Here is a 27500-nt window from a genome sequence, read left to right as displayed (position 1 = left end):
AGCATTTCGTACATGCTCTTCCTCTCAGTTTACGTATCTGCCAATAGATGAATACGATGAGTCACTGCTTTCTATCTCCATTTCAACTCGTCGTGCGTGGGACTAAAGTAAGTTTCAGAAATTGTATGTAAAATGATAACGTATTCATTTTGCTGGCCATTATCCGCTTTCTAATTCCTTTTATTTATTTATCTTTATTTTTTAGAATCTAAATGTGAAACAATAAAACAAACTTTCTCCAGTTCACAATCAACATTTTTTGTACTCCACTGAAATGATGGCGGAAAAAAATAAAATGAAATAAAATGAAAGACTCAAGTGAGAAGGGGAATGAATAATTTCGCCTGAGCTTGTTGCGTCGGCAGGCATTCTCGCTCCCTTGATGAATAATACGCGGCGCCTCCCACACACCTGGCGGCAAGGTGAGCCACTTAACACACTCCTCTCTCACGACACTCACATTAAAACAACTTGAATTACATCTAAAGGTCATTTCCAGATCACGCATGAAAACTCCTTGATAAAAAAAAACACATTTATTTATTATTATTATTGTTTTTTTTTTTATATCTGTCAGTTCATATGTTTTAATCTTTTGAAAGGATGTTAAGAGGAAAAAGTTAGGAAGATAATAGTTAACATTCATTTTCTAACACACACAAAAAGAAAACTGAATAGAAGTTAAGTAAATAGAATGAATGGATAAATAGATAAAAGAATAGATAACAAATAAAACACTTCACTATTTCATCTCGATCTGATCATTTTATTTACTCATTTTTTTTTTCAATGCTCTTCATTGGTCGTAGGTGATCGTAACTTCTACAGCTGATTAGACACAATAACTTCCATCTCCAGAACCACCACACTGCAATGTTCCCACCTCCAGAACGAACACCATTCAATATCTTAATTCATTGTCTACTACCAACAAGCAATATTCTCTCTCTCTCTCTCTCTCTCTCTCTCTCTCTCTCTCTCTCTCTCTCTCTCTCTGACCTAATATTGGTCTCTCCATCTTCTTTATTACTCCTAAACAATATTCTCCAATATTATAATTAATATTTTTATCACAGCAGCAGCAGCAACAACAACAACAACAGCAAAAACACTTCTATTATTGTTATCATTTTTATTTATTTATTTATTTTTTTATTATTTTTATTATTTTATTATTATTATTGTTATTATTATTATTATTATTATTATTATTATTATTATTATTATTATTATTATTATTATTATTATTATTACTACTACTACTACTACTACTACTACTACTACTACTACTACTACTACTACTACTACTACTACTACTACTACTACTACTACTACTACTACTACTACTACTACTACTACTACTACTACCACTAAAACCACCATCACTACCACCACTACCACCACAAGAACAGCCCTCGTCCAACACTTCACAACTCAAAACATCCCAAAAAACTCACTCTTCCTGAAATCCGACGAAATCCGACTCGACAAGAACAAGGAGGACAGAGGCGCCAAAAGTACATACATTAGAGTCAAGTCAAGGACGCTCCCATAACATCAAACATCCCATATGCATGTTATTAAAGAGCGAGCGAGAAAACGACTATGACCCACCGGCCTTCAGATTTCAGTTTCCAGTTATTAAATTTACACGGTACGTGGGGAGGCGGAGAAGGAAGAGGAGGAGGAAGAGGAGAAAGAGAAGGAGGAAGAGGAGGAAGAAGAGGAGGGAATTGAGGTGGTGGAAGCTTGGATGTATAAAGGATATTTAAAACCAGGTGCAGAAAGGAGGGATGAGGGGAGAAAGGGGAAGGAGAGGGAGGGGAAGAGAGGGAGGGGAAGAGAGGAAATAGAGAGAGAGAGAGAGAGAAAGGTGATAATGAAGTAAGGGACAGTAAAGGGAAGGAATAATAATAAAATGGGAATGTACGATTGAAAGAGAGAGAGAGAGAGAGAGAGAGAGAGAGAGAGAGAGAGAGAGAGAGAGAGAGAGAGAGAGAGAGAGAGAGAGAGAGAGAGAGAGAGAGAGAGAGAGAGAGAGAGAGAGAGAGAAATGAATACGAGATTAAATTTAGGGTGGAATAGATTGCCCTATAAATTGATATGATGAAATGTGTGATGATTTTCTGGAAACATGAGAGACAAATTAGCTCACACTTTTTTCTCTCCGTCTTCTGTCCTTGACGTCTGAGTGATTTGTTGGGGCTCTTTTAATATTTGTCATAACCATTAGTTTGTTTTATCATTGTTATCATTTTCATTATAGTTATATTTTTTTTTCTCTCTTTTTTTTTTTGCAATCGAATATTTGTTGTATGTTAATGTGTGTGAAATCTAGGCTGTGTTTATTTACTTGTTTATTTGTTTGTTTATTCTGTATGTCACCTTGAATGGATTTTGTATGTGTTTGTGTCTGAAAGTATTTATTTTGTTGTTGTTGATGTTGTTGTTGTTGTTGTTGTTGTTGTTGTTGTTGTTGTTGTTGTTGTTGTTGTTACTGTTGTTACTATTTTTCTATTGTAGTCGTCGTCGTTGTTATTATCTTTTCTCTCTCTCTCTCTCTCTCTCTCTCTCTCTCTCTCTCTCTCTCTCTCTCTCTCTCTCTCTTATGAGGAAGGAGGACAGATACCTCATTAGCTTCTCCAGGGCGCCCTTCAGCCTCATCCTGGGTTTGTGAAGTGAGGAGAGAGAAGGAGGAGGAGGAGGAGAAAGAAGAGGAGGAGGAGGAGGTGGAGGAGCAGGGAGAAGAAAAAAAACACACACAAAAAAAAAAACACTGGGTAAAGTAAAATCTAGACTTCCTTTTATTTCTCTCAGAACAATGATTTAGTACTCAATATCACTCGCCATTGTTCTGCTGCTACATTGTTCCTTGTTATCAATACTAGGAATTTTGTGATACCTCAGTAAAAAGGTTGTCAGTACGTGTAACTGGGGAAAAATATATATTAACAGCCTCGATTTAGACTTGGTTTCTATTGTAATGTTAAGAAAGATACTTGTAAACTAATCTCGTTTTTTTTAATCAATATTACTACGAATTCTATGTTGTCTCAGTAAAAGGATCCAGCATATTGTTGAAAAAAAATATAAACAACCTCGAATTTAGACTTGGTTTCTCTTCTAATGTTAGGAAAGATACTTACAAATTCTTCTCTTTTCTATTTATCATTATTACTACGAATTCTAAGTTGTCTCAGTGAAAGGATCCAACGTATTGCTGAAAAATATATTAACCATCTCGAATTTAGACTTTGTTTCTATTCTAATGTTAGAGAGATACTTGCAAACTCCTCTCAGTTTTCAAATCAATATTACTATACGAATTCTATGAAGCTTCAGTAAAAAGGTCCAACGTAAAGCTGAAAAAAATATAAAGACCCTCGAATTTAGGCTTGATTTTTATTTTAGTATCAGGAAAGATACGAACTCCTATCTTGCTTTAATTAATATTACTTCGAATTCTATGAAGCCTCAGTGAAAGATTCCAACGTGTATGTAGCTGAAAATATTAACCACCTCGAATTCAAACTTAATTTCTATTCTAATGTTAGGGAAGATACTTGCAAACTCCTCTCTTTCTTTAATCAACATTACTATACGAATTCTATGAAGCCTCAGTAAAAGATTCCATTGTGTACCTGGAAAAATATAAACAACCTCGTACTTGGAATCCCTTCTCCTTTTTGGGGGAATAAAATAATCATAAATATACTTCCAAATTCCCCTCTTTCTTTAATCAACGCTATTACGAATTCCACGATGCTTTAGTAAAAGATTCCAACTTGTACCTGGAAAAATAGAAGTAATTCCTATTTTAGATCACTTCTCATCTCTCACAGAATAATAATCACAAAGTTTTCTCGCCCTAATGGTAAAACTCCTTCAGTGATTGGGAGTGTAGGAGTGTTTAATTTCCAGTGAGTCAGTTTCAATAATACATAGTGAGCCTTCGTTACCTTATTCTCATTTAGTATCCGCTAAATTATTTTCCTCTGCCGCTGAATTATAAAAGATGGAATAAAATCTTCGGCTAGCAACGCATATTTTCTTTTTTCTATGCACAAGGAGAAGGAGAAGGAGAAGGAGGAAGAGGAGGAGGAAGAGAAGAAATATATATGCCTGAAGTCTCTCGGAAAAAGAGGTGGATTCCATTTACGTTACCTTGAAAATACGTGAGTTTGCGTCTCGTAATTATCCAAACGAATATGTGGGAGAGAGAGAGAGAGAGAGAGAGAGAGAGAGAGAGAGAGAGAGAGAGAGAGAGAGAGAGACGAACAGGCATACAAAAAGGCAAATTAACAGACGAAGAACACTCGGTCACAAGAAAAGGAAGGTAATACAAAAAGTCACTAAAAGAGATTAAAAATAGTAAAGTGATAAGAACAGAAGAAATAGAAAAGAATAAAGGAGAGAGTCAATGTAAATGTGTGAGGTTGTAAAGAAAAGACAGAATTAAACTTAGGTGGCAGTGAGAGAAAAGTTTTAGAGAGAAAGAATACGAGCAAGAGAAAGACAATAAATGGAAGTTAGTAGTGAGAGAGAGAGAGAGAGAGAGAGAGAGAGAGAGAGAGAGAGAGAGAGAGAGAGAGAGAGAGAGAGAGAGAGAGAGAGAGAGAGAGAGAGAGAGAGAGAGAGAGAGAGAGAGAGAGAGAGAGAGAGAGAGAGAGAATGTATGTTGATCGATTTCTTTATTTCTCTTCTCTTCATCTCATATATGAAACAGTTTTGGAGCATAAGATGAAACCCCGCAGCTCACCTCATCTCTTTTCTGTGTGTGTGTGTGTGAGTGGGCGCGCTCCTCATCTTCTAAAAGACGACCCTCTCCTTTATCACGGGAATCAAACCCTTGAGTCATGTATTCCTGAGACACTCCACCACCACCACCACCACCACCACCATGACACTCGTTACCTCTCACTCTCACTCTCTCATGGAATCGACACTTGAGTAAAATGTCAAGGCAGTGTCTCTTGAGTCTCGCACAAAAAGAAAAACCGATGTGTTAGAAAAGGAATCGTTATATGAGTAGGAGTTGTATATTTTTGGAAGCGTTATTACTTTTCAGGTGGAGCTGTAGTAACATGTCGAGTTCTTGAAGTGAAATGTCAGGATGTCCAATTTTAACTGAAAGGAGAAAGATTAAATGGCATCTGGTTTTAGGTGTCTTTTAATTCTCTTTTATTTCTTGTTCATCCATTTATTTATTTATTTATTTAGTTTTAGCGTAGTTATTAGATTAAGAGACAAGTGGGTCCTCAGGCGCACGGGTTTCAGTCTTGGGCCACGGATAACTGTTCCCAAACACGGAATCTAAAGTTCTTCGTCAGGAGACCTCCGTCCTACCACTGATGGGCTAGGAAAACAGGATGTGGAACCGATAGAATAGTTGAAAAGAAAATTTACATAAACTTCAGTGTCCAATGAACGTCACTTTTGTTTATACGTAAAAAAGAAGTCACAGTTAAAACATGAAACGGTAATTTGAAGTTTCGGAATTTATTAGTGTAGTTATTAAAAGGCAGAAAAGGATTGGCATGGTAATTAGACCGTGATATCTTTTTAAAGACATACTCATAACTTGACAAGAAATGAAAATAAAAAATCTCCATGGCGGAAAGAAAATGGAGTTTGTTTGTAATATTCCCTACAAATAACACATAATTTCTTTACTTTGTCTGTCATCTTTAAAATAATAATGAAAAGCAATGGATGAAAATGAAGTAAAAGGAAGTGAATGAAAAGAAATGGATAAAAATGAAGTAAAATTAAGTAAATGAAAAGAAATGGATGAAAAAGAAGTAAAATGAAGTGAATGAAAAGAAATGGATTAAAATGAAGTAAGATGGATGAAAATGAAGTAAAAAACGTTTTAAAAATTTTACGAATTTTTATACATGATTTTGAATTTGAATTGGAATAAACAAGTAGGCTTACTCTAGTGAAGAAAATTACGTTTCTACCTATATCTCGATTTCCTTTAGGTTCCTTTCATATTTTACTCTGGCAAGACTAACACAAATAGTTTTCCGCGGAATTCAATTTGTTTTCAATATCTTTCAAGTAGCTGCAGAGAGAGAGAGAGAGAGAGAGAGAGAGAGAGAGAGAGAGAGAGAGATCCATAACCCGACAACACATTCATATTACATAAAGCCATCCCGTTTCTCTCTGCCCTCTCTCTCTCTCTCTCTCTCTCTCTCTCTCTCTCTCTCTCTCTCTCTCTCTCTCTTTGCTTCTTCCCAGACACCTTTTTATTGCATCGAGATAAGGAAGTGTTTACCTGTGCAAGACCCCATCTGCTTTCATCTTCCTCTACGTATATGCTAATTAGGTTACTGCCAGGTGAAGGCACGCGGACGTACCCCTTTCACCTGTAAGTGTGGGCGTGTTTTGTTTTCCTTTCCCTTATGTTTTGTTTTCATTACTTTCATTACGTGTGGTTTTGTTTCAGTGTCAATGCAACTCGCTTTGTTTTGATTCAATTTCGCTGTTTTGTTGCTGGCATGTTTATTATTTTTTGTAATTTCTTTTATTCCTTTGGTTTGAAGGTCTGTGTGTGTGTGTGTGTGTGTGTGTGTGTGTGTGTGTGTGTGTGTGTGTGTGTGTGTGTGTGTCGTCTTTGTTCTCCCTCTTACATTGTCCTGTTCTTTTCTTCTCCTTTCTCTCTATACACACTTCTATGTATTCCATTTCACCTCTTCTTTCTTCACTTTCCCCTTTGGCCTGCTGCGTCTGTATTTGCTCCCTGTTGCAATATGATTTGTTAGGAATCTCTCTCTCTCTCTCTCTCTCTCTCTCTCTCTCTCTCTCTCTCTCTCTCTCTCTCTCTCTCTCTCTCTCTCTCTCTCTCTCTCTACTCTTTACTCTCTAGATCTCTTTTTTGTAGCATATCTTTACATTCACGTAACTGAATAAACCAGCAACGTAACTTTCAACCTCAACCTCGTAACTTACCACCGAGGAATTAGTGGGTGTGTCTTCTAAGCTGCGCCCTTCTCGACCTGCCCTCGGTAAATCGTACTAATGGACAATACTGTGTCGGTGTAGTCTTGTGTCTTGCTGCATTACTGTGACTTATTGCTGAACGCCTGTGTCTTGCTGACTAATAGAGAAGGGGCGGCTGTGATTCATGGTGCTACTAGTACTACAGTTTGTCGTCTCTTGTGTATCTGTCTCGTTACCTCTTTGTAGTTTTTGTAATGTATGAGATGTTTTGTTTTGTCTAGTTGGGATGGTTAGATATTTGTGTTTTTTCTTGTTTCGTATGTTTTGTGAGTGATTATTAGGGTGTGTGTGTGTGTGTGTGTGTGTGTGTGTGTGTGTGTGTGTGTGTGTGTGTGTGTGTGTGTGTGTGTGTGTGTGTGTGTGTGTGTGTGTGTGTGTGTGTGTGTGTGATGTTTTTCATCGTGCTGTTACCGTGGGGTTCTTACATCGTATTGAAATGTTTCTGGTATTTTTTTTTTCTTGCTTCTCTTTTTATGCAAGTGAACATTTTATTTTGATTCTCTTCCAGCTAAGTGAATTGTAGTTTCAATAGTTTCATCTGACTTCTTAGCCCAAATTGATCTAATCCATTAGTAAATTATAAAGAAAGGTATTACATTAAATTTCCTAAACAAACCTAACCTACCCAACCAAACCTAACACAACCTATCCTAACCCAAACCAAACGTAAGTAAACCTAATCTAACCAAACCTAACTAAACCTAATGAAACCAAACCAAACCTAACCTCACCTAACCTAACCTAACCTAACCTAACCAAACCAAACCAAACCTAACCTAACCTAACCTAACCTAACCAAACCTAACCTAACCTAACCTAACCTAACCTAACCTAACCTAACCTAACCCAAGCCAAACCTAACCTAACCTAACCTAACCTAACCTAACCTAACCTAACCTAACCTAACCTAACCTAACCTAACCTAACCTAACCAAACCTACCTTAACTCAACCTCTCTCTCTTCCACAGTCCCTTACGAGGCGGACAGCAACCTGACCGTCAAGATCCTGGAGAAGGAGATCCTGGCCCCGGACAACATTACGCGGTGTGGTGAGTCTTGCCTTTGCCCCTCCTGAAGGTTTCCTTGGGCACCGCTTAGCGCCTTCAGTACTGGGGACACATTTTTACCTTGAAATTTGGGTACGATTAGACCATTTGAGTGACATTAGGAGCGGTCTATAGGATGTTAGATGATTAATGGTCCAAAATATATGGAGGTCAGAGTCTTGGAGGTCAGAATATTAATGGCCCAGAGTCTTCACTATTTCAGTCCCTCGCACAAGTTTCTAAAGCTGTATCAAATCACCAAATAGTAAGTAGAATGAATACGAAAACGCGTCATGGTACTGAAGGGCTTAATGGAGTTCCTCTTTCTTTTTTTTTTTTTTTTTTTTGAGGAGGATGATAAAAATAAGGTCCGTATTCTAAAAACTTAAATTTCTCACCACAACTATTTTCAAAGGCCATAGAGATGATTAGCCGGTTTGCAAGAGTATTTCAAGAGTGTGGCACCGCTCAACTCCCTTCCTGCCGCGTTTCTATATTCATTCTTCTTACAATTTGGTGATTTTTTAGAGCTTCAGAAACTTATGTGGGGGAGTAAAACAGTGAAGACCCTGACCATTAATCTTCTGACCTCCATAAAGTCTTCCTAATCTCAAAAGATGGTCTAATCATACACTAATCTCAAGGTAGAAATGTGTTCCCTTATTTGTCGGAGGGAAGATAAATATAAGGTCTGCGTTCCAAAACACTTAAATTTTTCACCACAGCTATTTTCAAAGGCCACAGAGATGATTAGCCGGGTTTTTAAGAGTGTTTCAGGAGTGTGACACCGCCTACCCCTTTGAGTACCATGACGCGTTTCTATATTCATTCTGCTTACTAAATGGGGATTTTTCAAGGCTTCAGAAACTTACAAGGGGGATTAAAAATATTGAAGACCCTGACCAATAATCTTCTGACCTCCATAGACCCTTTCTAATCTCAATAAAATGGTTCTAATCATTCACATATATCAAGGTAAAAATGTGTCCCAGTATAGAAGAGGGTAATGGCGTTCCCTTTTTTGTTAGATGGTGAATATTAAGTCCGTATTTTAAAACACATAACCTTCTTACCACAACTATTTTCAGCGACCACAGAGATGACTAGCGGGGTTTTCTAGAGTGTTTCAAGAGTGTTGCAAAGAACATGGGTAATAAGTGTGCCTTCCTTGTATTTCTCTTCACCTCTCTTCCTTCCTCCCACTGAAAATTGTTAGGAAAAAAATATGAAGAATTTTTCGATGTAGGAGAAAGGGTAAGAAAATAAAAGTCTTTCTAAATGAGAGAAATAAAGAAGAAAATCAGAAAATATAGACGACAGCAGAGAGAGAGAGAGAGAGAGAGAGAGACGAGGAAGTGAAGACAAGCTGGAGTGAGGCAGGGTGACAGGAGAAGGACGAGGAAAGGGAGGCTAAGAAATGAAGAGACAAAAGAGAAGGAAGGAAGGAAGGAAGGAAAGGAGGAATGAAAAAAAAAGGGGACGGAAGGAAGGGAGGAAAGGAGGGGGAGGAAAAAGGGAGCGGAAAGGATAGTGTTGTCACCTTACGAGTGGAGGAAACTGCCCATAAAGTGGCGTGGCCTAGAGACCCGGACGCCATTAAGAGAGAGAGAGAGAGAGAGAGAGAGAGAGAGAGAGAGAGAGAGAGAGAGAGAGAGAGAGAGAGAGAGAGAGAGAGAGAGAGAGAGAGAGAGAGAGAGAGAGAGAGAGAGAGAGAGAGAGAGAGAGAATGCATGTTGATCGATTTCTTTATTTCTCTTCTCCTTCATCTCACATATTTCCTTTGCTTTTCCTTTTAACTTCTTTCTTGCTTTCTCTTCTATTTCATCAGTAATGCTTTGTCTCCATTTCAGAGAGAGAGAGAGAGAGAGAGAGAGAGAGAGAGAGAGAGAGAGAGAGAGAGAGAGAGAGAGAGAGAGAGAGAGAAGGATATGGGCAAGATATATTAAAGAAAAAGAGACAAGCTGGATTGAAAGGGGAGTGAGAGGGAAAGACGAAAAGGTTATAAGCAAACGCAGGAAGGAAGGGGGGAGAGAGAGAGAGAGAGAGAGAGAGAGAGAGAGAGAGAGAGAGAGAGAGAGAGAGAGATAGGTGTATAGTGTTATAAGAATTTTAATAAAGAACATAAAACACTGTATACTGAAACTGAAAAAGGAGAAGAATCTTACAAATAAAACAGCATAAGACCTTCAGATTTTTTTCCCACAAGTCTCGCATCCTCACTCACGTCATGGCAAATTTATAACACGAGGCAGTAAGAATAAAAAAAAAAAAACTTAGGAAATATGTGATTTTTTGTACCTAAGATAAAGAAAAATGGAAAGATGAAAGAAAGTAAAAAAGATAATCGTTAGAGTTAGAGTGAAAGTAATCCACTGCTACGTTTTACAACATAGAGGTTATCAAAGTATTTTACAAGGCATACTCTGTAAAAATGAAAGGCAGTGCAGAGGTAAATTAATAAAAGAATATACTAAATGAAGAAATAGTAAAGGAGAAATTATATGAAATTGATTGTCTCTATACATGCACTTATCAATTTGTCTTATTGATTGATTGAGTTCAGTACTGGGACGCATTTTTACCATGAGTTTTGGTTGTGATTACATGATTTTATTTACATTAGGAGTCGTCTATGGAAGTCAGAAGTTTAATGGCCAGATTTTTCCGTATATTAATTCCACCTAAGTTTCTGAAGGTGTATAAACTTACCAAATAGCAAGCAGAATATGAAAACGTGTCCTGAAACTGAAGGGGTTAATTAATGATTGCACACGTTATCAAATATCATCACATTTTCGCATAATATCCCTTTTTTCCCTTCATGTTTTTCTCTTACATCTCTTAGTCTTCTTAATGTTATATCCCCTTTCGTCTTCCTTTTTTTTCCCTTCTTTTTCCTCCACATCCTCCTTCTCTGCAATATCCTTTCTCTTTCACCTCTTAGAATAGTTACCCAAACAAACTAAAACCTCAGTGTCTGTTGTTGTTTGGCTTGCTTTGTATTCCTTTGTATTCCTTTGTATTACTCCTCCAACCCGTCTTCTCCATCACCACCAACACAATCACCACCACCACCACCACGACCACCACCACCACAATCACTGGCAACAAGGATATATACAGCACGAGTGTGTGTCGGCGCCAGGAGTGTGTGATGTCATCTTCCTGTGTTCTATTACGTATATGGGTATGCTGGCTACGTGGTAAGGGAGGCAATAGGGAGAAGTGGTTTAGACACGTACTGGGAGATAGGTAATGGAGAGGAGTGTTGGGAGGTGGGTGGTGGGAGATGGGGAGTGGGAGATGGGAGATAGATACTGGAGAGGAGTGTTGGGAGATGGGTACTGGAGATGGGGAGTGGGAGATGGGTAGTGGGATGTAGGTGGTGGGATGGAGTACTAAAGGAAAGCATTACCATTAGTCTTTTTCTTTTATTTTCCCTTTTTTTTCCTTCTTTTTTTTCTCCCTTTCCTTCACTTTATCATATTCCTTTTTTAATTTATTGCTTTGTTTTATTCTTGTTATCTTTTTTTTCGGTTTTCATTTTAGTTTCTTCTTCTCTCTTCTTATATCTTACTCTCCCTTTTCATTTATTCCTGTATCTTTTCTTTCTATCTACATTTTCTTCTTTCCTCTTTGCATATTTCCCTTCCTTCTCTTTTTAACTTTCCTTCCTTACTTTTCGCTCCATTTTTCTTCTCTCTCTTATATTCTTTTCTTTTTCTACTTCCATTTTTCCTTTTTTTTATTTATTTTTCCCCTTCCTCCTTTTTTCCTCATTTCCTTCTCCATTTTTCTCTTCTTCCTTACATATCTCCCCTTTTGCCTCTCCATTTTCCTTTTCTTTTCTTTCATTTTTCTCTACTTTTATTTATTTTTCCCTTTTCATTCGTGGATTTCTTTCTTTACTTTTCCATTTTCTTCTCTTTTTTTCCATTTTCTTCCTTCTTTGCAGCTTTTCACATATTTTATTCCTTTCCCTTTTGTCCTTTTCCTTTTCTTCTCCTTCCATGACTTTTCCCTCACTTCGCTTTCTTTTCCTCTTTATTTCTATTTTTCCCTTTTCCTCTTTCTCTTTTCACTTTTCCTCTTCTCTTTTTCCTTTTTACTCCATCTCCATACATATTTTCATCCGTTCCAGTAATTTTTGGTAATTTAGCTAACTTTGCTGTTTATTGTATCTCTCTCTCTCTCTCTCTCTCTCTCTCTCTCTCTCTCTCTCTCTCTCTCTTTCTCTACTCTCAAGTTTGCTGTCCGCAGTCCAAGCCACTCTCCTCCCATCATTTCTCTCCCCCTCTTCTTGACAGCCTGACAGAAACCCCCTCCATCCTTCTTATTGCCCCCTCTCCCTTCCCATCTTTTCCCCTCTTCCTTCTCGTCTCATCTAAACATAATCCTTCCCATTTCCTTCTTCTTCGTCTTTCTTAATTCACATTCTGCTTTCATGACTCTTTTCTCAATTTTCTATCATTTTCTTCATAAACTTACTTTCTTATTCCTTTCTTTCTGTCTTCCTTTCTCCCTTTCTTCTTCTTCGGTTCTCTTTCCCATTTTTTTTCATTAATTTCTGTTTCGTCTTCCTTTCTTTCTTCTTTATTTAATTTGTTGGTCATTTGTTTTTCTTGTTTGTGTCTTCTTCTCTTTCCAATCTGTTTCTTTTTTTTTTCTACTTTTTTTTTCTCTTTCTTCCTTCCCCTCACTTTAAGTAAATATGTCCTCTTCCCCTTTTCTTTTCTTCCTCTCTCCCTTTCTTCTTCCTCTCCTTGTCTCATCTGCTTCTCTTTTCCCCCCTCTCTTTTTCTTTCTTTTATTCTATTTACTTATTCATATTTTCAAAAACGATAATGATAGTCTTCGTTGTTGTTGTTGTTGTTGTTGTTGTTGTTGTTGTTGTTGTTGTTGTTGTTGTTGTTATTGCTGATGATGACGATTTCTTGTTCTTGTTCTTGTTTTTTTTCTTGTTATTCTTGCTGATGTTATTGTTCTTCTTCTTTTCTTAGTGTATACTTTTTTTTTTTTACTGCTTTCTCTATTTCTTTTGATTTAATTTTCCTTTTTCTTCTCTTTGTTTTTCTTTTTTTTTACTTTTCTATCCATTTTATCTTCGTAATGGAGTGAAATGGCTGTGTAATTCCCACCAAATCTCTCTCTCTCTCTCTCTCTCTCTCTCTCTCTCTCTCTCTCTCTCTCTCTCTCTTGCTCCGTGGTCGTATAGATCCCAAGTTTTATCTCGGTGTTGTGTGTCTTTTATTTTGAGCTGTGTGTGTGTGTGTGTGTGTGTGTGTGTGTGTGTGTGTGTGTGTGTGTGTGTGTGTGTGTGTGTGTGTGTGTGTGTGTGTGTGTGTGTGTGTGTGTGTGTGTGTGTCCCTTATCGTCGTCGAAATGACAAATAAATATAGTTTTATTTAATTTTCTTTTCACCTTTTACCTCGTTCTGCTTTTCTATTATGATTTTTGAAAGTGTGCGAATCTCTCTCTCTCTCTCTCTCTCTCTCGCTCTCGCCCTCGCTCTCACCTCACAAATCCAGTCTTTTTTTCTTTCTTGCTTGACCCTCGACACTGCAGTGAGAGCGATCAAAGTGCTGGCATTCCCCGCCAGACGTTGACTTTCACTTCACGGGCACTGCCGCCACCTGGTTGTCACGGTTACCTTAGTGATGCGCCGCCCTTGGCCTGCCCACACTCATCTCGTCCTGACTGTGACCCCTCAAGCATAAATGGTTCTCGATGCTTGCTATTCACTCCTATCTGTGCTGGAAAATGTGCTTTGTTTATGTATGTTTTGAATAGTTGGTATCGTCGGTAATTTTCTAAGACATTGGGAGAAATAAGGGTTGATTCATATTATCGCTCGTATTTCAAACCTCTCTGTGCTTCACTTTCATTATTTCATAAGGCTTTATTTAAAATTTACACGAATTTTTTTAAGGTGTTTTATACGATTCTAGAGGCAGAGTGACAAAATTCCTACATTATTCACAGGAGAAACACTCTTGAAAAGCCCGCTAGTCATCTTTGTGGACTTGAAAAATAGTTGTGGTAAGAGAGCAAAGCGATTCTGAATACTGATTTATGTACGGCCGGTGAAGCTTATTTTACCGTTTGATCCTATTTTGTTATTTGCATTTCAATGAGGACTGTAACCGTAAGTGTAAAGACTTCTACTACGAAATGAATATGAAATGCATATAATATTATGTGACTGAACCGTGAGCTGAACGTGACTTAAATGTGACTTGAGACTGACTTGAGCGTGAATTTAGTGTGATTTGAGCGTGATCATCCTTATAGTGTGTATTTTTTTCCCATCGATATTTAAAAGAAAAATAATCAAACACTCGATCTGGATGTGGCATTTCCTGCGTAAGACATACTAAGCTTGTACATCCTCAGATAATTTCTATCAATGCATTTATATTATTTATTTCAAAACTAAGCATCTATTTAAATACTCCTGACTTAAATGAATCTACTCCATTCTTTATCTCACAAACAATATTTCTCCTTATCTTATTTTGCTTTTATTATATCATCACACCTTTATCTGTCTCTCATATCCTGAATTTAGTTTCATGTGCAATTTATGTGTGACAATTTCTTCCTACCTCTTTTTAAATTTAGTCTTATCACGCTCGTCTTCTTTTCTTCTCTCTCTCTCTCTCTCTCTTTTTCTACCGTGCGTGTCCTCTGAAATGCCTCTTGTTCTTTTCATATAGTGTTTCAGGGAAGGAGTGTTTTGAGTCCTGAAAATGATCCGGATTTAACCTTTATTTTATCCCTTCTTCTCATGCAGTGAGTCCACATTCCATTACATGAGCTTTCTCTTTTTCCTGTTCTCTTTTTCTCTTTCCAGTATTTCTGGAATTAACTTGCTCTTATTCTTTCCCTCTCTCCTTCTGTTCCGACACACACACACACACACACACACACACACACACACACACACACACACACACACACACACACACACACTTGCGAGGATGCCCTGTTCAAGATAAAGTTAAAAAAGACACACACAGGCACTTACACGCATACACACACACACACACACACACACACACACACACACACACACACACACACACACACACACACACACACACACACACACACACACACACTCTCTCTCTCTCTCTCTCTCTCTCTCTCTCTCTCTCTCTCTCTCTCTCTCTCTCTCTCTCTCTCTCTCTCTCTCTCTCTCTCTCTCTCTCTCTCTCTCTCTCTTACTCTCTCACACTCTCTCACTTCTCTGCGATACTTTCCTCACAAACTAACATATCCACCCATCACTGACCCACACTCTTGTCTCTCCTCTCAGACCTCACTCGCGTCCCTCCAGAGTGCTACTGTCGCCTGGGAACTCACCTCGTCTGCAGGAACGCTCACCTTACGTCCATCCCTCAAGACTTAGATCCCAACGTCACCAGTTTGTACGTATGAGTGTGTTTGTAGATGTGTGTGTTTGTGGTTGCTCTTGGTGATTGTTTCTGAAAGGTTTTGAGGTGTTCTTTTTTCTCTGTTTTATTGAGAGTGGTGAGCGATGCAGTGATATGGGCGATGGAAAAGGTTGGTTTGTTTGTCTCTTTTAAATGGTTGGTGTTGGAATGGAAAGACGGAAGGCAGGAGAAAGAAGAAAGACAGTTTAAGGAAGGAAAGTAAAAAGGAATAAAGGAAATAGAGAAAGATGAAAGAAAAGAAAACTTGGCTACTTTCTATCAGTGTCTTGCCTTTTTACTTCTAGCACAGTTCAAGCATCTCTCTCTCTCTTTCTCTCTCTCTCTCTCTCTCTCTCTCTCTCTCTCTCTCTCTCTCTCTGTTGAAAATTATCCGTCTTACAACTGAAATATTCCTCAAAGTTATGCTTCTTGTGAATATTAAAGAAAATATGGTTTGGAATTGTTATGCTATATCTGTAATGAATTTTTGACAGTGAAACATCTTGCTAATTATCTCCGTTTGTGTGTGTGTGTGTGTGTGTGTGTGTGTGTGTGTGTGTGTGTGTGTGTGTGTGTGTGTGTGTGTGTGTGTGTGTGTGTGTGTGTTTGTAAGGTAATCCGTCTTCTAAGATAATCCTCTTTTTCTCTTTCATTCTCTCACTCTCCCTTTCTCTCCTCACAGGCTCTTGGGAAACAACAGTATTGTTCTATCGTCGGATGACCTGCAGCGCTACCCACGCCTCAACCAAATGTGAGCAACACTTCCCCCACCCTCCTCTCTCTCTCTCTCTCTCTCTCTCTCTCTCTCTCTCTCTCTCTCTCTCTGTTCACGTGTTATCATCTTCATCCTTCAAAACTTCCTTCCCTCCTCCCCTCGTTGTTCTCTACCTCCTATCTCCTCCTCACTCTCCCTTCTCCTTCTCCTCTTTCTTCTCACTCCCCTTACTCTCCCCCCTCCTTCCTCTCTTCACTCTCCCATCTCACTCCTCTCCTTTATGCTTTCATTCCCCTTACCCTCCCCTTTCCCTCCCCTCACTCCCCTTCTTTCTCCCCTCGCGCTGTCTACATGCCTTGAGAGCAATTTTTCCCCTCTTGACAGACGCTCTATTTTCAATTCTTCGATCCTCGTGCAAAGAATTCGACCATAAGAAGGAGTGATTGAAAGGGTGTGTAGCTGGGTTCGGCTCTCTCTCTCTCTCTCTCTCTCTCTCTCTCTCTCTCTCTCTCTCTCTGGTGTTATTGTTATTTTTCTATTTTCTCCCTATTTGTTTTATTTTGCTGTGTTTTTTTTCTTTCTTATGTTGTTTTTTTCTTATTGTTTTCTTAGTTTATGGTTTGTTCTCTTTTATATCTTTCTCTTTCTTTTGTGTTAGTCTTTTGTTGTTTTTTTCTTTTATGGTAATGGATTTGCAACATTCTCTCTCTCTCTCTCTCTCTCTCTCTCTCTCTCTCTCTCTCTCTCTCTCTCTCTCTCTCTCTCTCTCTCTCTCTAAAATCACTCTAGAGATATTAATTTTTGAAAGCTTGACTGAAAGAAGCGTAAAAGTTTGACACGAATTTTTGAAGGATATAAACCGAACTCAAATTTGATAAAGTCTGTTCCACCATGAGTGAATGCACACCAATAAAGAAAACGTAATATTTCCTACCTGAATTTACTCTCTTGAAGATTTCCTCCTCTCATCCTTACCTTTCTGTCATCCCATCTGCTCTCTCTCTCTCTCTCTCTCTCTCTCTCTCTCCAGTATTTATCCTCTTTTCATGGTTTTCTCTCCCACAAACTTCCTGTTCCCGTGTTTTCTTGAACGTCCTCCTCTTCTTCCTCCTCCTCCTCCTCCTCCTCCTCCTCCTCCTCCTCCTCCTCCTCCTCCTCTTCCAGTTTCAATACGTGTATCCTTAATCTCTCTCTCTCTCTCTCTCTCTCTCTCTCTCTCTCTCTCTCTCTCTCTCTCTCTCTCTCTCTCTCACACACACACACACACACACACACACACACACACACACACACACACACACACACACACACACTATTCCTCCTCCTTTTCCTCACCTACCATCCAGATTTGCATCCCATCTTCACACCTCCAATCTTACCCTTTCCTCCCACCCTCCACTCCTCTCCCTGTCACTCTCTCCTCCTCGCACCATCAATCTCTCCCACACCTTCATTCTCTCTCTCCCGCCCTTACCTACGCTACCTGATTCCCAGCCTCACCTGTCTAATTTACACCTCCCCCTCACAGATTTCTGGACCACAATAAGATCACTGTACTGCCAGCCGGGGTCTTCAGTGGCCTTCCTCTTCTTAAGGTGTAAGTACTAGAAGGGAGGTGGTGGTGATGGTGGTGGTGAGGGCAAAGAAAGGAGAATGCCTGATGAAAAAAAAAAAATGATAGTACAAAGAAATACAAAGGAATACAAGGGAAGGGACAGACAGCAACAGCACTACTGGGCCTAACGAAGCTGTCTATGTGACTGTTAGTAGGAGGAGGAAGAGAAAGAGGCAGAAGGGAAAGAATTGAAATGAAGGACAAAAGTGGTGATGATGAGCAGGTGGAAGGAAAAGAGGAGGAGGAGGAAAAGAAGGAAGAGAAACAGGAGGGTGTGAAAGGAGACGAGAAAGAGAAAGATGAATAAAATAAAAAAAGAGGAGGAAGATTATAAAGTAAGTAAATGAAGGAGAAAAATATGTAGATAACACAGCAAATTAGGAAAGAAAGATTGAAAGAAAGAATTGAAGGAATGGGGAAGGAATGCAAAGAGAGGAGGAAGAAGAGAAAACAAATTTATGAAGCGAAGGAGAGAGGGAAAAAATTAAGAGGAGAAAACGAAATAGATAGATAGATAGATAGACAGATAGATAGATAGACAGATAGATAGATAGATAGATAGATAGATAGATAAATAGATAGATAAAAAAAAAAAAAATATATATATATATATATATATATATATATATATATATATATATATAGAGAGAGAGAGAGAGAGAGAGAGAGAGAGAGAGAGAGAGAGAGAGAGAGAAAACAGTTTAACGCTCCTTTCTCTCTCTCTCTCTCTCTCTCTCTCATTTTTCCGGGAAGACCGTTTAATGGTGGTAATTACTGTTTTATTTGTTAGTTTGCTTGTTGCTCTGAGGTTTGACGTGTGGATGTGTGGGGGGGGTTCCTTCTCTCTCTCTCTCTCTCTCTCTCTCTCTCTCTCTCTCTCTCTCTCTCTCTCTCGTCGTCTTTAGTGAATACGCAGTGAAATATGAAAGAGGAGGAGGAGAAGGAGGAGGAGAATGAGGAGGAGGGGAAGGAGGAGGAGGAAGAGGAGGAGGAGGAGGAGAAAGAGAAGGAAAAAGATGAAGAAGAGAAAGCAAGAGGGATGGTAGGACAAGGTGGTGGTGGTGGTGGTGGTGGTGGTGGTGGTGGTGGTGGTGGTGGAGGACTTAAAAAAAGGCTAAGTCTCTAATTATTCTGCGTGAAAAGAACGTGAATAGTGAGAGTGAGTGGAAAAATGAGGATGTGATGAGGGGAAAGGGAGAGGATGAGAGAGAGAGAGAGAGCAGAGAGAGAGAGAGAGAGAGAGAGAGAGAGAGAGATTAGATATTGCGGCATATTCTTTGTGTGTGAACCAAAAATGAATAAAGAAAAGAATAATGGAAATATAAACGGAGAACCAAAGAGAAAGAAAAGAGAAATATAAACGGGAGAAAGAGAGAGAAAGAGATTAGACAATAAACCTCTCTCTCTCTCTCTCTCTCTCTCTCTCTCTCTCTCTCTCTCTCAACTTATATTGCTAAGGTGTATGAGTAGGTTCCGATCAATTAAGTTAGGTTAGGTTAGGTTAAGATGGTTTGTGTTAGGGTAAGTTAGGTTAAGTTAGGGTAGGTTAGGTTAAGATGGTTTGGGTTAGGGTAGGTTAGGTTAAGTTAGGTTAGGTTAGCTTTAGTTAGATTAGGGTTAGATAAGGTAAGGTAGGTAAGGTCAGGTTGGCTTAGGCTAGGATAGGTTAGCTTATGTTGGCTTAGGTTAGCTTAGGTGAATCTCCTTAGCAGTCTTCTCTTTGTAAAGTTTTGCCGTCCACCTCTGCAGCGCGGTGAAGGTCAGCGCCACCTGCGTCACCACACCAGCACAACACATGGACATAACATTACATTTTATGCTTTTCGTTCTGTGATAAATTGCAAAGAGTTTGTCGCTGCATTGTTCTTTACCTTTCTCTTTCATTTATCGTATTTTTTTTTCTCGTTTTGCTATTTTCCTCTTGAATATAACACTAACATTTTTCTTTTTTTAGTTTTATCTCCTATTTTTGTTTTCAAGTCAACATTTTATTTCCTTTTCTTTTTTTCTCTACATTTTGCTACATAATATTTCGAGCTTTTTATCTGGACAATATTTCCCATGGGGCTATTCAGATTTTACTTTCATATTTTGCATTAGTCTTTCAATTAATTCCGTATCCTAGAGATGACAAATGAATGGCCCTGTTCTCTCTTTTCTTTGTATTCATGCAGACCAATTAATACTGTGGCCTGAATATTGAAAGAACTCGGCCACAACAAAGATAGACACAAATATCACGTATAAATGTACTCCATATGTCTAAAATATAATCTTTTATCGAACAATCTTTAGTCCTTTAAGCGTCAATACTATTTTACACACCATGTCCAAGAATACTCTTAATTCAGCTTATTGAGTGATAGATAACTATAGCGAGGAAAGAACATGTGTATTTGACGATTTCTTCTTAGATTTTTGTAATATTGTTGCAATGGAAGAATTAATGCGATGTTTGGGATGTTAAAGTAATGCCTAGTTTCATGTTTAGTAGGGAAACTGATAGGCGGAAGAAAATAGCAGGGAAAAATATAACTGGTGTTGTGTATTTTTTTTTTCATTTTTTTGTGTTACAGTGGAGGAACTTAATGCTCGGAATACTAAACTGACCCCCACTTCATTTTCTTGTCTGGAGTGTGAGCGGTAAATTAGCAAAACTCTCTCTCTTTCTCTCTCTCTCTCTCTCTCTCTCTCTCTCTCTCTCTCTCTCTCTCTCTCTCTCTCTCTCTTCTTGCTTGTGTCCTTGGTCTAGCTGTGGTAATAAAAAGTTGTAGTTGTGGTAATAAAAAGGAAACACTTAAGTCCCTCACGTGCCGACACCTCGCTCTTTAAAAATTCCATTAAAAAGACTTGTAATTGTAGGATCAACTTGGAACTCCGTCAGGGAAATGTTGCCAGATAAAACGACCCCTTGACTTGCGTGCCTTGCCCTCAACACGATACAACACAACACAGGGAGTAAAACAAAAATTACGTGTATCTTCTTAAGGGAATTTTGTGAAAGGCGATACTTCTTATGCCTTTCTCCAAAACTGCCTCATTTTTCTCATGTTTTTCTTTACAAGCATCAGATATTTCTAGTAGCACTGGATGAGTTTACCTGGAGTTTACCTGGAGCCTCGTCATCTGATACTTGTTTGTGACTTAAAACTGTTAAAACTATCGAGGATTTGTGTTGCATTTGCCTGCCGGAAATCGTGGCCTAGATAGCTGATAAGATAGATTGTTAAATAGATAGATGAATGAGCAGGCATACATATAGTCACATATATAGACAGAAGATAGATAAATGAATAGATAAAGAGATAGATGAACTAATAGATACATAAATGAATAGACAACTAGATGAATAGATAGATGAGTGGATGAATGGATGGAGGGACTGATAAAGTAGTAGAGGAATAGATAATCAGAGAAAGAGATAGATAGATAAACGAGTATATGAATAAATAGCTTGATAAAAAAAAATACAGGTACATAAATACACACACACACACACACACACACACACAGACAAAAACCCATTAACACACAGCGAGATATACAAACAGACGAAATAGCCAGAGGAGATTGTTAAATAGATAGATGAATGAACAGGCATATATAGTCACATATATAGACAGAAGATAGATAAATGCCTAGATAGATAGATAAATAAATAGGTAGGTAGATACATAGATAAATAAATAACAAGATTGGATGGACGAATGAATGCAGAGATTGATAAATTAGTAGATGAATAGATAGTCAGAGAAAGAGATAGATAGATAGATAGATAAACGAGTAAGTGAGTAGATAGCTAGATAAAAATAAACAAGTACATAAGTAGACACACACACACACACAGACAGACAGACAAAAACCCATTAACACACATCGAGATATACAAACAAACGAAATAGCCAGAGGAGATTACCAACCTTGCCCTTTTCTCTACTCTAGGTTCCTGTCACACAACTTACTGAGCGACGACCCTCAATCTCTACAAGGCCTCAGCTCCCTCTTCAGGCCCAGCTACCTCCACCTGTGCAACAACCTCATCTCTGACATCGATCTTGTGCTTGATCTCGTGCCCGGCCTCCTCTCCCTGTAAGTAGAGTAAAAGAAGGTATTAGTAGATGCAAGATTAACATACAGAGGCAAAGTTGTAAGTAGTAGTAGAGTAAAGTAAAGGAAGTTGATAGTGGTCTGAAGATTCACATGCTAGGTTTCAGTTATGAGTTATGTTTTTTTTTTTTTTTTTTATGGTGAGTGTTTGGTGAGCGTCTTAATGTGTGTTGAAATTTGTGTTTTATGATTCTAGTGTGTATTTCGAAGGTTTATTTATCTGTGTATTTGTCTGTCTGTGTGTCCGTGTGTCTGTTTATTCTTTCTGTTTATCTATATATCTATGTTTTGTGTGTTTGTTTTTCTTTATGTTGATCTATCCCTCTATCTATTAACTTATCTTTCTATCTTTCTATCCATATATCTATCTATCTATTTTCTATCTGCCTATATTTGTCAATCTATCTAGTTTTACTTTATTCCAGTGCATCACGTGTTTTATTACTGAGTGTATTTATTCATGCATGTGTGTCTATTGAGCTGGTAAGGAATAAGTTAAAGAAAGCACAAGGGATAAGCAGGAAAAAAAACAACACGCTGGTTGATTCTACCGAGAAGGAAGAGGCGGTGGTGGTGGAAGAAAAGGACGAAAAAAGGAAGAAGAATAACAAAACATGGAAAAGAACAAGAACAACACGAGAAATAAGAAGAACAAGAACAAGGCAAGAGAAACAAAAACAAAAACAACAGCAATACGAAGAAAAATAACAAAAAAACAACACGAACTATTAAAGGGACAACATTAGCAAGAACAAGCACATTAACAAGAACAGTTTTCGAAAAGTAAGAAAAGAGACTACAAATAAGAAAGAAAGACAGAAAATAAAAGACACAGGAAGCTATATTTTTTCCCGCCACGGAATCGCTAGAGTTATACATAGCGCAAAGCTGTTTAGAGAAGAAGCAGCGCGTTAAGCTAATGTAAGAATAGCACTTTCATTTCGCCATCACATTAAATATTTGACGTTCTTGCCAATACGTTCGGCTTCTTAATCACAGTTATTGCAGCGATTAACTGAGAAATCCAAACATATTTTCTCATTTTCTTTTTTCTTTTTTCTTCATAATCTTCCCTTCTGGGTTTTGTCAATAAGTAAACGCAAAGAGTAAGCGGGAGTAAGAGCGAGTATTTAAGGTTTAACTGCCGGAATTTCGCCTCTATTAACATGAGATCACCTGGGGATACTTATGATAATGTACCTGAGTTGTATTGAGCTTATTAGACAGTCCTCTGATTCCTCTCTCTCTCTCTCTCTCTCTCTCTCTCTCTCTCTCTCTCTCTCTCTCTCTCTCTCTCTCTCTCTCTCTCTCCTCAACGTCCCTTTTCCAGCCAAATGATTACGTTGTGCATATTTTAAAACATATCACAACCTATTCTATATTCTGACTGGGATAGTGTGTGTCTTCTCTCTCTCTCTCTCTCTCTCTCTCTCTCTCTCTCTCTCTCTCTCTCTCTCTCTCTCTCTCTCTCTCTCTCTCTCTCTCTCTCTCTCTCTCTCTCTCTCTCTCTCTCTCGCTCTCTTTCTCCCTTGTTGACCTTCCTTCTCACTGCAGCTTCCTCGGTCGTCACGCAAGCTCAACAATACATCATAGCCTAGCCTTATCTCGGAGCAGCAAGGCAAACACTGTGAGTCCCCGCTGCCTCCCTCCATACCTGTCTTCACAGCTCGGGGATAAGCGACAGAATCCACAGCAGCAGAGGCTGTCACGGGGCGAGGGAAATAGCGATGGTACGGTCTGGGGAAGAGACAGGTTTGGCTAGGAAATGACAGGTACGGGGATATATACAGTGGGAAGAGAGAAAGGGAAGGTGGTTTTGGGAGGCATAGAAAAAGGTTGGTATGGTATATATGCTATGGAAAGAGGGAAAAGGAAGGTGGTTTAGAGGAATAGGAAAATATTGGTACTTTATATATGCAATGGAAAGAGAGAACGAGAAGGTGGTGAAAGGAAGAAGAAGGAAAGGGTAAGGAATATATACAATGGAAAAGGTAGAGAGAGAAAAAAATGAAAGGTTGAAGATAAGAATATGCTGTGAATTTTTTTTTTTTTTTTTTGTAAGAGGAAGGCCAAGGAAAGTATTAAACTAGACGATGTAAGAATTGCATTTGAAAGACGGAAAGAAATAAGATTCTTATAATTATTGAAGTTTCTTGGGAATGTAATGGAAAGATGATTGAAAAATATATTAGACAATGTAAGGTAGAGACAGATCAAGGAAATGAGTTGGAAAACTTTGAGATCTGTGGATATTAGGTATTGTTTTTTTCCTGAGACAGAGAAAATATAGAAAACAATGAAGGTTAGATATAAAAAAAAAGATGGTGTAGATAAGTCAGATGTTTACTATGAAAATGATTAGAAAACTGGTAAGAAATGTTAGATTCATTGATAAATACTCATATATTTTAATCATCAGGGGAAAAAAAACATGAAAAATCTAGAATAGCTTTGGGATAAAAGATATTTTGTGTTGGGAAAGGTCAAGATTGGACTATAGGAGAGAAAGAAAACGGATTTGAAATTTTGAACGGATGACTGAAACAAACACATGCTTTTAACAAAACAGAAAGCAAGACATGAATTGCCAGAAGAGAGACAAAGAAATAAAAAAAAAAAAATGTTGAAGATAGAAAACATTTACTAATAGAAAATAAAATATGGCGTAGAAGAAAGAGAAGAAGAAGAAAAGGAAAGAAAGAAAGAAAGAAAGAAAATGAAAAGAGAAAAAAATCAGAAATAAAAAAAAACTAACCACGACAATGAAGAGAACAACAATGAAAACTAGAAAAAAGAGAAGAAGACAAGGAACAAGGAAAAAAATACTAGAAATAGGGAAGGAACACTGAAAGAAAGAAATATGTGGCAAAAGTCTGTACAGGCGGAGTGTTTTCTGGGCGGCTGATTTCCAATAGCAAGAATGGGAAAAGACAGAAGACAAAGGAGGGAGGAGGAGGAGGAGGAGGAGGAGGAGGAGGAGGAGGAGGAGGAGGAGGAGGAGAAAAAAGACAGATGGGTAGTCGTGAAGTGAGGAAGAAGAATATAATAAGATATGGGAATTCGAATGCTAAGAGAGAGAGAGAGAGAGAGAGAGAGGGATGCTCCATTACGTCTTCTCTTTAATTTTAATGTTTCCATGAATGATTGAACTGAAAATGAACTGAAAATGTAATCAAAAGAAAACTAAGCTAATTAACCTTCTTATTAACTTATGGCGGGTGTTGTGAGTGCAAATTTGCTGATTTTTTTTTTTTTTTTGTTTCGTTTGTAGGAAATGAGAAAATTAAGAGATTCTGGTGACCTCCTCCTCTTCCTCTTGCTTCTCATTCTCTTCCTTTTCCTCTTCCTAGTCTTTCTCATCCTCTTCTTATTTCTCTTCTTCATCGTCGTCCTCTTCGTCTTCGTTTTCGTCTTCCACTTCCACAACAACAACTTCTACTACTACTACTACTACTACTACTACTACTACTACTACTACTACTACTACTACTACTACTACTACTGCTCAAACTACTACTGCTACTAATACTATTACTACTACTACTACTACTACTACTACTACTACTACTACTACTACTACTACTACTACTACTACTACTACTACTACTACTACTACTAGTACTGTTACCACTACTACTACTACTACCATCTTTACTACTACTGCTACTACTACTACTACTACTACTTCTACTTGAACCACCACCACAACCACCACGTACTCGACATACTTGTGCCTCCCTCTCAGTGTTTCCCAGGTATTTAGTTAATCAGGTGCCAGGTGAGCTCCAGGAAAACTCAGCCCGCTGTTTGTATTTTTTCTTGAATACCAAACAGTTGTGAGTGGGTGTGTGGAAGAGTGGCCCCTTGTGGTCTGTTCCGGTGAAATAATGAATAAAATTTAAATAAAGACAAAAAAAAAAAAAGCAGCGGAAAGGATGAGTGAAGATTTTTTCATTTGTAGAGAAGTTTCAGAAATGTTTTTTTTTTTCATCGTTTCCATTTTTTTTTTCAGTTGGATTGTATGTGCGTGAGAATTTTAGGGTTTCTTTTATTTTTTCATTGTTTTCCTACTATTTTAAAGGTGTGAGAAAGTTGTAGCTTCGCTTTTATCCTCGCACTGATATATAAAAACCTTTTATTTACATTTTTACGTTGGTTTCTTCTGACAAATTATATAAATATGAAATTCCTCTATTCTTTTTCTTTATTTATTGCTTTCGTTTTTGAGTGTGTGTGCAGAGAATGTCTTGCCTCAGTTTGTACATAGCGTTGTGACAAACATGTTTTTATTTTCCGGATCGTATTTGGTCATGAGAAACTCGTTTACTCAAGATTATTATTATTTTTTTTTTTTTGAAGCTGTAAAGCCCTGACAAAACTGTTACTTCTTTCCAGCTCTCTTCTTTCAGACTGTGTCATCGTGTGGAAACAATCGTGACATACTGATCATTACATTCTCATCTATTTTTCCCATTTTCTTCTTTTCTCCTTCTGTCTCCTCCTCCTCTTCTCTTCTCCTCCTCTTCTCCTCTACTCCTCTTGTACTCCTCTCTTCATCTAACTCTCAATAACCTTTCTAACATTAACCTTAACCTAACCAAACTTTCCCCTACGTGACCTAACATGACGTGGCTTAACCTTTCTCTCTCTCTCCCTCAGGTGGATCAACTATAGCCCAGTGACCATGACTAACAGAACCGTGAGCCGCAACGCACAGTCACTCACGGAACTGTAAGTACTTTTATTTTCCTTTCTTTCCATCTACTAACGCCTCTGATCATACTGAAGTAACATTAGTATTTTTGATTTGAGGTATAGTTAGGTTAGGTTAAGTTAGGTTAAGTTAGGTTAGGTTAGTTTGGTTTGATTTGGTTTGGTTACGTCTTATTTAGGTTAAGTTTGAGTTGCTTTAGTTTCTTTAAGTTTCGTTGGCTTGTTTTTTTTCTATAATTACGTTCACTCCCTCAGTATTGGGAGGCATTTTTTACTATGAGTTTTGGGTACGTCAGATGATTTTATTTACATCAGGAAGAGTCTACGGAGGTCAGAAGATTAATTGCCCGAGTTTTCACTATTTTAACCCCCACATAAGTTTCTGAATCTGTATAAAATCACTGAATAGTAAGCAGAATGAATATGAAAACACGTCATGGCACTGAAGGGGTTAATTACACGCCACATCTCTCCATGAATTAGGTTTTGATTTAAAAGGCAACATATTTTACTCGGATATAAATAGTGCCTCAAAATTAGCAGATTGATGCCATAAACCTCGTGTCCTGTTTTCATTTTTATGATGCTGCTTTTGCTCTATTCATCCTTCAATTCTCTCCTTTTGTTTCTTGCCTTTTATACTTTTACAAGCTTTGTCTCCTCCTCCTCCTCCTCCTCCTCCTCCTCCTCCTCCTCCTCCTCTTCCTCCTCCTCCTTGTTTCCTCATGACCAACTCCTTTAACTAAATAACGCTCGTGTCCTCTTAGCATATTAAATCTTTTCTCTCCCGCTATTTTCCATCTCTCTCCTTCTTTTCTCTCAACGTAATTCAACCCTTGCTTGCCATTTCAGAGAGAGAGAG

General features: G+C 38.2%; 1 protein-coding gene across 1 annotated transcript in view; it reads left to right on the top strand.

Moving 5' to 3' along the window:
- The window catches only part of LOC123507164 (relaxin receptor 2-like), a 214617-nt gene that overhangs the window by 156554 nt on the left and 30563 nt on the right, over positions 1 to 27500 (top strand). Inside the window, 6 exon segments of the mRNA XM_045259820.1 lie at positions 7975 to 8055; positions 15371 to 15482; positions 16171 to 16239; positions 17732 to 17800; positions 21761 to 21907; positions 26585 to 26656. Of these exon segments, the coding sequence (XP_045115755.1) occupies positions 7975 to 8055; positions 15371 to 15482; positions 16171 to 16239; positions 17732 to 17800; positions 21761 to 21907; positions 26585 to 26656 (550 nt within the window).

This window comes from Portunus trituberculatus, chromosome 21 (genome assembly GCF_017591435.1).
Source record: "Portunus trituberculatus isolate SZX2019 chromosome 21, ASM1759143v1, whole genome shotgun sequence".
NCBI lineage: Eukaryota > Metazoa > Arthropoda > Malacostraca > Decapoda > Portunidae > Portunus > Portunus trituberculatus.
Note: the sequence above shows the minus strand (reverse complement) of the source record. Positions and strands in the feature narration are given on the sequence as shown.